Raw genomic sequence first — 13,812 nt, 5'->3', positions numbered from 1 at the left:
TAGACCTCACAGTGAAATGCTGAATACAACAGGTGTAGTAGACCTCACAGTGAAATGCTGAATACAACAGGTGTAGTAGACCTCACAGTGAAATGCTGAATACAACAGGTGTAGTAGACCTTACAGTGAAATGCTGAATACAACAGGTGTAGTAGACCTTACAGTGAAATGCTGAATACAACAGGTGTAGTAGACCTCACAGTGAAATACTGAATACAACAGGTGTAGTAGACCTTACAGTGAAATGCTGAATACAACAGGTGTAGACCTCACAGTGAAATGCTGAATACAACAGGTGTAGTAGACCTTACAGTGAAATGCTGAATACAACAGGTGTAGTAGACTTTACAGTGAAATGCTGAATACAACAGGTGTAGTAGACCTTACAGTGAAATGCTGAATACAACAGGTGTAGTAGACCTTTACAGTGAAATGCTGAATACAACAGGTGTAGTAGACCTCACGGTGAAATGCTGAATACAACAGATGTAGTAGACCTTACAGTGAAATGCTGAATACAACAGGTGTAGTAGACCTCACAGTGAAATCCTGAATACAACAGGTGTAGTAGACCTTACAGTGAAATGCTGAATACAACAGGTGTAGACCTCACAGTGAAATGCTGAATACAACAGGTGTAGTAGACCTTACAGTGAAATGCTGAATACAACAGGTGTAGTAGACCTTACAGTGAAATGCTGAATACAACAGGTGTAGTAGACCTCACAGTGAAATGCTGAATACAACAGGTGTAGTAGACCTCACAGTGAAATGCTGAATACAACAGGTGTAGTAGACCTTACAGTGAAATGCTGAATACAACAGGTGTAGTAGACCTTACAGTGAAATGCTGAATACAACAGGTGTAGTAGACCTCACAGTGAAATGCTGAATACAACAGGTGTAGTAGACCTTACAGTGAAATGCTGAATACAACAGGTGTAGTAGACCTCACAGTGAAATGCTGAATACAACAGGTGTAGTAGACCTCACAGTGAAATGCTGAATACAACAGGTGTAGTAGACCTTACAGTGAAATGCTGAATACAACAGGTGTAGTAGACCTCACAGTGATATGCTGAATACAACAGGTGTAGTAGACCTCACAGTGAAATGTTTACTTACAAGCCCTTAATCAACAATGCAGTTCTAAGAAAAAGCGATAAGTAAAAAAAATATATATATATAAAAAACATAAAATTTGAAAAATAACAACTAATTAAAGAGCAGCAGTAAAATAACAGGCGCCGGTACAGAGTCGATGTGCGGGAGTACAGGTTAGTCGAGGTAGTTGAGGTAAAACTGTATATACATGTAGGTAGAGTTATTAAAGTGACTATGCATGGATAATAAACAGAGAGTAGCAGCAGCATAAAAGACGGGGGACAATGAAAATAGTCTGGGTAGCCATTTGATTAGCTGTTCAGGAGTCTTATGGCTTGGGGGTAGAAGCTGTTAAAAAGCCTTTAGGACCTAGACTTGGCGCTCCGGTACCGCTTGGCGTGCGATAGCAGAGAGAACAGTCTATGACTAGAGTGGCTGGAGTCTTTGACAATTTTTAGGGCCTTCCTCTGACACCGCCTGGTATAGAGGTCCTGGATGGCAGGAAGCTTGACCCCAGTGATGTACGGGGCCGTACGTACTACCCTCTATAGGGCTTTGCGGTCGGAGGTGAGCAGTTGTCATATCAGGCAGTGATGCAACCAGTCAGGATGCTCTCGATGGTGAAGCTGTAGAACCTTTTGAGGATCTGAGGACCCATGCCAAATATTTTCTCCTGAGGGGGAATAGGTTTTGTCGTGCCCTCTTCACGACTGTCTCGGTGTGTTTGGACCATGTTAGTTTCTTGGTGATGTGGACACCAAGGAACTTGAAGCTCTCAACCTGCTCCACTACAGCCCCGTCGATGAGAATGGGGGCGTGCTCGGTCCTCCTTTTCCTGTAGTCCACAATCATCTCCTTTTTCTTGATCACGTTGAGGGAGAGGTTGTTATCCTCACACTTTCGTCAGGAAGTCTATAAACAAGTTGCAGAGGGAGGTGTTTAGTCCCAGGATCCTTAGCTTAGTGATGAGCTTTGAGGGCACTATGGTGTTGAACGCTGAGCTGTAGTCAATGAATAGCATTCTCACATAGGTGTTTCTTATGTCCAGGTGGGAAAGGGCAGTGTGGAGGGCAATAGAGATTGCATCATCTGTAGATCTTTTGGGGTGGTATGCAAATTGGAGTGGGTCTAGGGTTTCTGGGATAATGGTGTTGATGTGAGCCATGACCAACCTTTCAAAGCACTTCATGGCTACAGACGTGAGTGCTACGGGTCAGTAATCATTTAGGCAGGTTACCTTAGTTTTCTTGGGCACAGGGACTGTGGTGGTCTGCTTGAAACATGTTGGTATTACAGACTCGGACAGGGAGAGGTTGAACATGCCAGTTGGTCAGCGCATGCTCGGAGTACACATCCTGGTAATCTGTTTGGCCCTGCGGCCTTGTGAATGTTGACCTGTTTAAAGGTCTTACTCACATCGGCTATGGAGAGCGTGATCACACAGTCGTCCGGGAACAACTGATGCTCTCATGCATGCTTCAGTGTTGCTTGCCTCGAAGCGAGCGTGGAAGTAATTTATCTCGTGTCACTGGGCAGCTCGCGGCTGTGCTTCCCTTTGTAGTCTGTAACAGTTTTCAAGCCCTGCCACAGCCGACGAGCGTCGGAGCCGGTGTAGTAGCCGGTGTCGTAGCCAGTGTAGTACGTACAGGCCCTGAAGCTAAGTCATTCTCTGATACAACCAACATCGAAGTATTATGCTATCCGATACAGACCAGAGCAAAGTGTTTTATTATCTGATATAGACCAGAGCAAAGTGTTATATTACCTGATACAGACCAGAGCAAAGTGTTATATTACCTGATACAGACCAGAGCAAAGTGTTATATTACCTGATACAGACCAGAGCAAAGTGTTATATTACCTGATACAGACCAGAGCAAAGTGTTATATTACCTGATACAGACCAGAGCAAAGTGTTATATTACCTGATACAGACCAGAGCAAAGTGTTATATTACCTGATACAGACCAGAGCAAAGTGTTATATTACCTGATACAGACCAGAGCAAAGTGTTATATTACCTGATACAGACCAGAGCAAAGTGTTATATTACCTGATACAGACCAGAGCAAAGTGTTATATTACCTGATACAGACCAGAGCAAAGTGTTATATTACCTGATACAGACCAGAGCAAAGTGTTATATTACCTGATACAGACCAGAGCAAAGTGTTATATTACCTGATACAGACCAGAGCAAAGTGTTATATTACCTGATACAGACCAGAGCAAAGTGTTATATTACCTGATACAGACCAGAGCAAAGTGTTATATTACCTGATACAGACCAGAGCAAAGTGTCATATTACCTGATACAGACCAGAGCAAAGTGTTATATTACCTGATACAGACCAGAGCAAAGTGTTATATTGCCTGATACAGACCAGAGCAAAGTGTTATATTACCTGATACAGACCAGAGCAAAGTGTTATATTACCTGATACAGACCAGAGCAAAGTGTTATATTACCTGATACAGACCAGAGCAAAGTGTTATATTGCCTGATACAGACCAGAGCAAAGTGTTATATTACCTGATACAGACCAGAGCAAAGTGTTATATTACCTGATACAGACCAGAGCAAAGTGTTATATTACCTGATACAGACCAGAGCAAAGTGTTATATTACCTGATACAGACTAGAGTCAGCATAAACAAACTAAATGGTCCCGCCCCTAAGGAAAGGATGCTTCCAGTAACCTGTAAGTCATCACTGAGTGACAGGTAGAGACAGCCAGTCATTATCAGATGTGAACCAATAGCTTACTGACCCTCCCCCTATCTCCTCTCCTATAGGTTGATGGCTTCTTCACCTTGTTGTTTGGCCTGGCCAGCATCAACACCCTGACTGTCATCAGTGTCACCAGATACATCAAGGGATGCCAACCTAACAAAGGTCAGAATAACATATAAATTATAAGACAAAGGTCAGAATAACATATAAATTATGAAACAAAGGTCAGAATAACATCAATTGTAAAACAAAGAACAGAATAACATATAAATTATAAAACAAAGAACAGAATAACATATAAATTATAAAACAAAGAACAGAATAACATATAAATTATAAAACAAAGGTCAGAATAACATATAAATTATAAAACAAAGAACAGAATAACATATAAATTATAAAACAAAGAACAGGATAACATATACATTTTAAAACAAAGAACAGGATAACATATAAATTATAAAACAAAGAACAGAATAACATATAAATTATAAGACAAAGGTCAGAATAACGTATAAATTATAAGACAAAGAACAGAATAACATATAAATTATAAGACAAAGGTCAGAATAACATATACATTATAAGACAAAGAACAGAATAACATATCAATTATAAGACAAAGAACAGAATAATATATAAATTATAACAGCTAAAGTAGGTTGACAAAATGCTGGTAACTTCCTCCGAATTCCCAGGTTTTCACAAAATTCCGTTTTACGACTAAAATCAAATCAAATCAAACTTTATTTGTCACATGCGCCAAATACAACAAGTGTTGACCTTACCGTGAAATGCTTACTTACAAGCCCTTAACCAACAGTGCAGTTCAAGAAGAGTTAAGAAAATATTAGTAAAAAAATTATAAAAATTAACACAATGAAATAACTGCCTTGTTTAGGGGCAGAATGACACATTTTTACCTTGTCAGCTCTGGGATTTGATCTAGCAACCTGTCAGTTACTGGCTCAACGCTCTAACCACTAGGCTACCTGCTGCCACCCCAATAACTATCAACAGCAAACTTAGGAAATTCCTCTGCATTATCATTAACAGCAGACTTGTACATTTCCTCAGTGAAAACTGAGCAAATGTCCAATTGGCTTTTTAACAAATGACCTTACAACAAACCACGTATTCACCCTAATTCACCCTAATTGACAAACAAACAAACAAAGACAAAGGCAAAGTCTTATCATACTTTGTTGATTTAAAAAAAAGCTTTACTCAATCTGGCATGTTGGTCTGTTGATGGAAAGTGGTGTTGGGGGGAAAACATATGACATTATAAAATCCATGTACACAAACAACAAGTGTGAGGTTAAAATTGGCAAAAAATACACACATTTCTTCTCACAGGGCCGTGGGGTGAGACTGGGATGCAGCTTAAGCCCCACCCTCTTCAACATACTGTATATATCAATGAATTGGCGAGGGCACTAGAACAGTCTGCAGCCCCCGGCCTCACCCTATTAGAATCTGAAGTCAAATGTCTACTGTTTGCTGATGATCTGGTGCTTCTGTCCCAAACCAAGGAGTGCCTACAGCAGCACCTAGATCTTCTGCACAGATTCTGTCAGACCTGGGCCCTGACAGTAAATCTCAGTAAGACCAAAATAATGGTGTTTCAAAAAAGGTCCAGTTGCCAGGACCACAAATACAAATTCCATCTATACACCGTTGCTCTGGATCTGGCCAAATATACTTGAATCAGTTATAGAACCCATTACCCATTACCCGTTGTGGTTGTGATGTCTGGGGTCCGCTCACCAACCAAGATTTCACAAAATGGGACCATCACCAAATAGAGACTCTGCATGCAGAATTCTGCAAAAACATCCTCCGTGTGCAACGTGAAACACCAAATAATACATGTAAAGCAGAATTAGGCCGGTACCAGTTAATTGCCAAAACCTCCAAAAATAGCCGTTAAATTCTACAACCACCTAAAAGAAAGCGATTCCCAAACCTTCCATAACAAGGCCATCACCTACAGAAATATATATATAAAGTCCAGGGAAGTTCCTTGAGGGCCGTCGTGGTATCGGCTTGAGGGGGGGGTTTTACACGGTCGTGACCATAATCAAAGTGAAGTCTCTTCGGAGATAATACAGTCAGCATATGATTGTGAGGTATTCTAGGTCGGGTGAACAAAAGGACTTCCTGTATGTTATCACAATTACACCATGAGTCGTTAATCATGAAACATACAGTTGAAGTCGGAAGTTTACATTCACCTTAGCCAAATATATTAAACTTTCACACAATTCCTGACATTTAATACTAGTAAAAATTCCCTGTCTTCAGTCAGTAAGTTGGGTGAAGTTTGGCCCATTCCTCCTGACAGAGCTGGTGTAACTTAGTCAGGTTTGTAGGCTTCCTTGCTCGCACACGCTTTTTCAGTTCTGCCCACAAATTGTCTATGGGATTGAGGTCAGGGCTTTGTGATGGCCACTCCAATACCTTGAATTTCTTGTCCTTAAGCCATTATGCCACAACTTTGGACGTATGCTTGGGGTCATTGTCCATCTGGAAGACCCATTTGCGACCAAGCTTTAACTTCCTGACTGATGTCTTGAGTTGTTGCTTCAATATATCCACATAATTTTCCTTCCCTCATGATGCCATCTATTTTGTGAAGTGCACCAGTCCCTCCTGCAGCAAAGCATCCCCACATCATGATGCTGCCACCCCTGTGCTTCACGGTTGGGATGGTGTTCTTCGGGTTTGCAAGCCTCCCCCTTTTTCCTCCAAACATAACGATGGTAATTATGGTCAAACAGTTCTATTTTTGTTTCATCAGACCAGAGGACATTTCTCCAAAAAGTACGATCTTTGTCCCCATGTGCAGTTGCAAACCGTAGACTGGCTTTTTTTATGGCGGTTTTGGAGCCGTGGCTTGCTGAGCTGCCTTTCAGGTTATGTCGATATAGGACTCGTTTTACTGTAGATATAGATACTTTTGTACCTGCTTCCTCCAGCATCTTCACAAGGTCCATTGCTGTTGTTCTGGGATTGATTTGCACTTTTCACACCAAAGTACGTTCATCTCTAGGAGACAGAACGCATCTCCTTCCTGAGCGGTATGACGGCTGCATGGTCCCATGGTGTTAATACTTGCGTACTAGTGTTTGTACAGATGAACGTGGTACCTTCAGGCGTTTGGAAATTGCTCCCAAGGATGAACCAGACTTGTGGAGGTCTACATTTTTTTCTGAGGTCTTGGCTGATTTCTTTTGATTTTCCCATGATGTCAAGCAAAGACGCACTGAGTTTGAAGGTAGGCCTTGAAATACATCCACAGGTACACCTCCAATTGACTCAAATGATATCAATTAGCCTATCAGAAGCTTCTAAAGCCATGACATAATTATCTGCAATTTTCCAAGCTGTTTAAAGTCAACAGTCAACTTAGTGTATGTAAACTTCTGACCCACTGGAATTGTGATACAGTGAATTATAAGTGAAATAATCTGTCTGTAAACAATTTTGGGAAAAATGACTTGTGTCATGCACAAAGTAGATGTCCTAACCGACTTGCCAAACTATAGTTTGTTAACAAGACATTTGTGGAGTGGTTGAAAAACTAGTTTTAATGACTCCAATTTAAGTGTACGTAAACTTCCGACTTCAACTGTACACCCCCACCCTTTTTCTTCTTCTTCCGGGGAGATGTTTATTCTTGTCGGCGCGATGAACTGAGAATCCAGTTGGACCGACTCCAAACAGTATATCCCAGAGAGAGACGTGTTTCCCTGAAACAGAGTATGTTACAATCCCTGACGTCTCTCTGGAAAAAGTTAACGTGCGGCCCATAGGGCCTGGTCAAAAGTAGTGCACTAAAATAGGGAAGATGGTGTCAGCCCTGGTCAAAAGTAGTGCACTAAATAGGGAACATGGTGTCAATTGGGGAGTCACATTCCAGTACGTCTTATCTGACAAGAGAAGAAAGAGTGTGATGTATGTTGCTCTCGCTGTTAATTGGCTGTCATTACTGCCTGGATTTATGGAAGGAAATTACTGTGTGATTAATGATAACTATTATAGTACATTCTCTACACCCTTACCTGACAATTAACTTCATTTGAGGTTGAGGTTGAGGTGAGGAATGTCTTAACTACTTAAAGTAATACTAGAATAACTGCCTCTGTTAACTTCTGTTGTTATCACTCTATGGTGGGTTGATTGCTCGGAAGGGGGAGGTTTTACAGCATGTTTTGAGGTTATTCAGAAAAATTTAATCATGGCTGACATCTTGGGTAGAGTAGGCTATTCATCAATCACTTGTATGCAATTTAATACATTTGTTTTTTTTAGTTCGTCAGTTGACTGGATCTTGTACTGTATCTGTTATTATTTGATTATGTGCTAAATGTTTTTCGTAAGTCAACTCACATTGAAATGATTTGAAATTGATCGGTCAGATTGGCCTTCAATACCTTCAATTAGACTATTGTGTTACATCATTTACCAAGGAGGCAGTAAAAAGCATATCACCTCATACCGGATTCACACAGCATGTCCTGTAGTCAGTGACTGATTTATTATGTTTGGTTATTGGAAGCACACCATCACAACAATCGATGCTTTCTCTTCTCACTGAATAGCAAATCCATATGTACTTTGTCCAGAAAGGTTCTTTTCATTGGGAGTGATTTATAAGCGCTAGCCGGGTGGCGCCTGAAAAAGAGACTCATTGTTCATAAAATGTCACAGTCTGACATTCATAACTGTAACTGGGGTGGAAAATATTCTGGACTTTAACGTGCCAGCCTCCCTCCAACTTTTCCTGTCGCGTGTTTGCGGAGGAATATCATTTTGGAAATCAGAGCCCTTTTAGAGAGGGTGACACACTGATCTAGGATCAGGGACTACACAGAAAAAACACATGGTTCTATATTGCACCAGATAAGGGTTCATTGGCTTGTAACCATAACAGAACCCTTTTTGGTACTGTATAGAATCTTTTTTTGAAGGTTCTATAAAGAATCATGCTCATAAGGTTCTAAATGGAACCTGTATGATGCTATAAAGAACTAAGGTTTCTCTAAAGAACTATTAAGAAAAGTTCTATATAGCAACAAATAGTGTTCCGCTATGGTTACAACCCTTTTTGGGCTGTTTAGAACCCTTTTTAATGGTTATTTGTAGAACCTTTATAGAGAATGGTACTATAAAGAACCTTTCTCAATCGCAAAGGTTCTACACATAATATTTTGAAGAACAATACAGGCTTTTTTAAATTTCAGGTTAGCCATATTATTTTTGTAAAAAATCCATAGGTGTTAATATTGTGTTAATTGACAAGTTGAATCAGGTGTGCTAACTAGTGAGGTTTTGTTTGATGCCGGAGATCAGTGTACTTCGAAGCAGTGTGCCGATGCCTGGATCACTTTATCAGAAGCACATGATCCCTGACTGCAGGATTATAGGGAAATATTGAGGGTTACTGCAGGATTATAGGGAACTGTTGAGGGTGACTGTAGGATTATAGGGAAATGTTGAGGGTTACCGCAGGATTATAGGGAAAAGTTGAGGGTGACTGCAGGATTAAAGGGAAACGTTAAGGGTGACTGCAGGATTAAAGGGAAATATTGAGGGTGACTGCAGGATTAAAGGGAAATATTGAGAGTGACTGCAGGATTATAGGGAAATGTTGAGGGTGACTGCAGGATTATAGGGACATGTTGAGGGTGACTGCAGGATTAAAGGGAAATGTTGAGGGTGACTGTAGGATTATAGGGACATGTTGAGGGTGACTGCAGGATTAAAGGGAAATGTTGAGGGTGACTGCAGGATTAAAGGGAAATGTTGAGGGTGACTGCAGGATTAAAGGGAAATGTTGAGGGTGACTGCGGGAGTATAGGGAAATGTTGAGGGTGACTGCAGGATTATAGGGACATGTTGAGGGTGACTGCAGGATTATAGGGACATGTTGAGGGTGACTGCAGGATTATAGGGAAATGTTGAGGGTGACTGCAGGATTATAGGGAAAAGTTGAGGGTGACTGTAGGATTAAAGGGAAACGTTCAGGGTGACTGCAGGATTATAGGGAAATGTTGAGGGTGACTGCAGCATTAAAGGGACATGTTGAGGGTGACTGCAGGATTATAGGGAAACGTTGAGGGTGACTGTAGAATTATGGGGACATGTTGAGGGTGACTGTAGAATTATAGGGAAACGTTCAGGGTGACTGCAGGATTATAGGGAAATGTTGAGGGTGACTGCAGCATTAAAGGGAAATATTGAGGGTGACTGCAGGATTATAGGGACATGTTGAGGGTGACTGCAGGATTAAAGGGAAATGTTGAGGGTGACTGCAGGATTATAGGGAAATGTTGAGGGTGACTGCAGGATTATAGGGAAAGGTTGAGGGTGACTGCAGGATTAAAGGGAAATGTTGAGGGTGACTGCAGGATTATAGGGAAATGTTGAGGGTGACTGTAGGATTATAGGGACATGTTGAGGGTGACTGCAGGATTAAAGGGAAATGTTGAGGGTGACTGCAGGATTAAAGGGAAATGTTGAGGGTGACTGCAGGATTAAAGGGAAATGTTGAGGGTGACTGCGGGAGTATAGGGAAATGTTGAGGGTGACTGCAGGATTATAGGGACATGTTGAGGGTGACTGCAGGATTATAGGGACATGTTGAGGGTGACTGCAGGATTATAGGGACATGTTGAGGGTGACTGCAGGATTATAGGGAAATGTTGAGGGTGACTGCAGGATTATAGGGAAAAGTTGAGGGTGACTGTAGGATTAAAGGGAAACGTTCAGGGTGACTGCAGGATTATAGGGAAATGTTGAGGGTGACTGCAGCATTAAAGGGACATGTTGAGGGTGACTGCAGGATTATAGGGAAACGTTGAGGGTGACTGTAGAATTATAGGGACATGTTGAGGGTGACTGTAGAATTATAGGGAAACGTTCAGGGTGACTGCAGGATTATAGGGAAATGTTGAGGGTGACTGCAGCATTAAAGGGAAATATTGAGGGTGACTGCAGGATTATAGGGACATGTTGAGGGTGACTGCAGGATTAAAGGGAAATGTTGAGGGTGACTGCAGGATTATAGGGAAATGTTGAGGGTGACTGCAGGATTATAGGGAAAGGTTGAGGGTGACTGCAGGATTAAAGGGAAATGTTGAGGGTGACTGCAGGATTATAGGGAAATGTTGAGGGTGACTGCAGGATTATAGGGAAATGTTGAGGGTGACTGCAGGAGTATAGGGAAATATTGAGGGTGACTGCAGGATTATAGGGAACTGTTGAGGGTGACTGTAGGATTATAGGGAAATATTGAGGGTGACTGCAGGATTATAGGGACATGTTGAGGGTGACTGTAGGATTATAGGGACATGTTGAGGGTGACTGCAGGATTATAGGGACATGTTGAGGGTGACTGCAGGATTATAGGGACATGTTGAGGGTGACTGCAGGATTATAGGGACATGTTGAGGGTGACTGCAGGATTATAGGGACATGTTGAGGGTGACTGCAGGATTATAGGGAAATGTTGAGGGTGACTGCAGGGTTATAGGGACATGTTGAGGGTGACTGCAGGATTATAGGGACATGTTGAGGGTGACTGCAGGATTATAGGGACATGTTGAGGGTGACTGCAGGATTATAGGGAAATGTTGAGGGTGACTGCAGGGTTATGGGGAAATGTTGAGGGTGACTGCAGGATTATAGGGAAATGTTGAGGGTGACTGCAGGATTATAGGGACATGTTGAGGGTGACTGCAGGATTATAGGGACATGTTGAGGGTGACTGCAGGATTATAGGGAAATGTTGAGGGTGACTGCAGGATTATAGGGAAATGTTGAGGGTGACTGCAGGATTATAGGGAAAAGTTGAGGGTGACTGTAGGATTATAGGGACATGTTGAGGGTGACTGCAGGATTATAGGGACATGTTGAGGGTGACTGCAGGATTATAGGGACATGTTGAGGGTGACTGCAGGATTATAGGGACATGTTGAGGGTGACTGCAGGATTATAGGGAAATGTTGAGGGTGACTGCAGGATTATAGGGAAAAGTTGAGGGTGACTGTAGGATTAAAGGGAAACGTTCAGGGTGACTGCAGGATTATAGGGAAATGTTGAGGGTGACTGCAGCATTAAAGGGACATGTTGAGGGTGACTGCAGGATTATAGGGAAACGTTGAGGGTGACTGTAGAATTATAGGGACATGTTGAGGGTGACTGTAGAATTATAGGGAAACGTTCAGGGTGACTGCAGGATTATAGGGAAATGTTGAGGGTGACTGCAGCATTAAAGGGAAATATTGAGGGTGACTGCAGGATTATAGGGACATGTTGAGGGTGACTGCAGGATTATAGGGAAAAGTTGAGGGTGACTGCAGGATTAAAGGGAAATGTTGAGGGTGACTGCAGGATTATAGGGAAATGTTGAGGGTGACTGCAGGATTAAAGGGAAATGTTGAGGGTGACTGCAGGATTATAGGGAAATGTTGAGGGTGACTGCAGGATTATAGGGAAAGGTTGAGGGTGACTGCAGGATTAAAGGGAAATGTTGAGGGTGACTGCAGGATTATAGGGAAATGTTGAGGGTGACTGCAGGATTATAGGGAAATGTTGAGGGTGACTGCAGGAGTATAGGGAAATATTGAGGGTGACTGCAGGATTATAGGGAACTGTTGAGGGTGACTGTAGGATTATAGGGAAATGTTGAGGGTGACTGCAGAATTATAGGGAAAAGTTGAGGGTGACTGCAGGATTAAAGGGAAAGGTTGAGGGTGACTGCAGGATTATAGGGAAATGTTGAGGGTGACTGCAGGATTAAAGGGAAATGTTGAGGGTGACTGTAGGATTATAGGGAAATGTTGAGGGTGACTGCAGGATTATAGGGAAATGTTGAGGGTGACTGCAGAATTATAGGGAAAAGTTGAGGGTGACTGCAGGATTAAAGGGAAAGGTTGAGGGTGACTGCAGGATTATAGGGAAATGTTGAGGGTGACTGCAGCATTAAAGGGACATGTTGAGGGTGACTGCAGGATTATAGGGAAACGTTGAGGGTGACTGTAGAATTATAGGGACATGTTGAGGGTGACTGTAGAATTATAGGGAAACGTTCAGGGTGACTGCAGGATTATAGGGAAATGTTGAGGGTGACTGCAGCATTAAAGGGAAATATTGAGGGTGACTGCAGGATTATAGGGACATGTTGAGGGTGACTGCAGGATTATAGGGAAAAGTTGAGGGTGACTGCAGGATTAAAGGGAAATGTTGAGGGTGACTGCAGGATTATAGGGAAATGTTGAGGGTGACTGCAGGATTAAAGGGAAATGTTGAGGGTGACTGCAGGATTATAGGGAAATGTTGAGGGTGACTGCAGGATTATAGGGAAAGGTTGAGGGTGACTGCAGGATTAAAGGGAAATGTTGAGGGTGACTGCAGGATTATAGGGAAATGTTGAGGGTGACTGCAGGATTATAGGGAAATGTTGAGGGTGACTGCAGGAGTATAGGGAAATATTGAGGGTGACTGCAGGATTATAGGGAACTGTTGAGGGTGACTGTAGGATTATAGGGAAATGTTGAGGGTGACTGCAGAATTATAGGGAAAAGTTGAGGGTGACTGCAGGATTAAAGGGAAAGGTTGAGGGTGACTGCAGGATTATAGGGAAATGTTGAGGGTGACTGCAGGATTAAAGGGAAATGTTGAGGGTGACTGTAGGATTATAGGGAAATGTTGAGGGTGACTGCAGGATTATAGGGAAATGTTGAGGGTGACTGCAGAATTATAGGGAAAAGTTGAGGGTGACTGCAGGATTAAAGGGAAAGGTTGAGGGTGACTGCAGGATTATAGGGAAATGTTGAGGGTGACTGCAGGATTAAAGGGAAATGTTGAGGGTGACTGTAGGATTATAGGGAAATGTTGAGGGTGACTGCAGGATTATAGGGAAAAGTTGAGGGTGACTGCAGGATTAAAGGGAAAGGTTGAGGGTG

The 13,812-nt window shown here is 42.2% G+C and overlaps 1 protein-coding gene across 1 annotated transcript in view; it reads left to right on the top strand.

The window, feature by feature from the left end:
- LOC129865508 (visual pigment-like receptor peropsin) overlaps nt 1-13,812 on the top strand; it is a 36,562-nt gene that overhangs the window by 15,683 nt on the left and 7,067 nt on the right. Inside the window, exon 3 of the mRNA XM_055938363.1 lies at nt 3,901-4,000. Coding sequence (XP_055794338.1) covers nt 3,901-4,000 — 100 coding nt within the window. The remainder of the gene's footprint in view (nt 1-3,900; nt 4,001-13,812) is intronic.

Source organism: Salvelinus fontinalis, chromosome 1 (assembly GCF_029448725.1).
Source record: "Salvelinus fontinalis isolate EN_2023a chromosome 1, ASM2944872v1, whole genome shotgun sequence".
Taxonomy (NCBI): domain Eukaryota; kingdom Metazoa; phylum Chordata; class Actinopteri; order Salmoniformes; family Salmonidae; genus Salvelinus; species Salvelinus fontinalis.
This window is presented reverse-complemented; position numbering and strand designations above follow the sequence as displayed.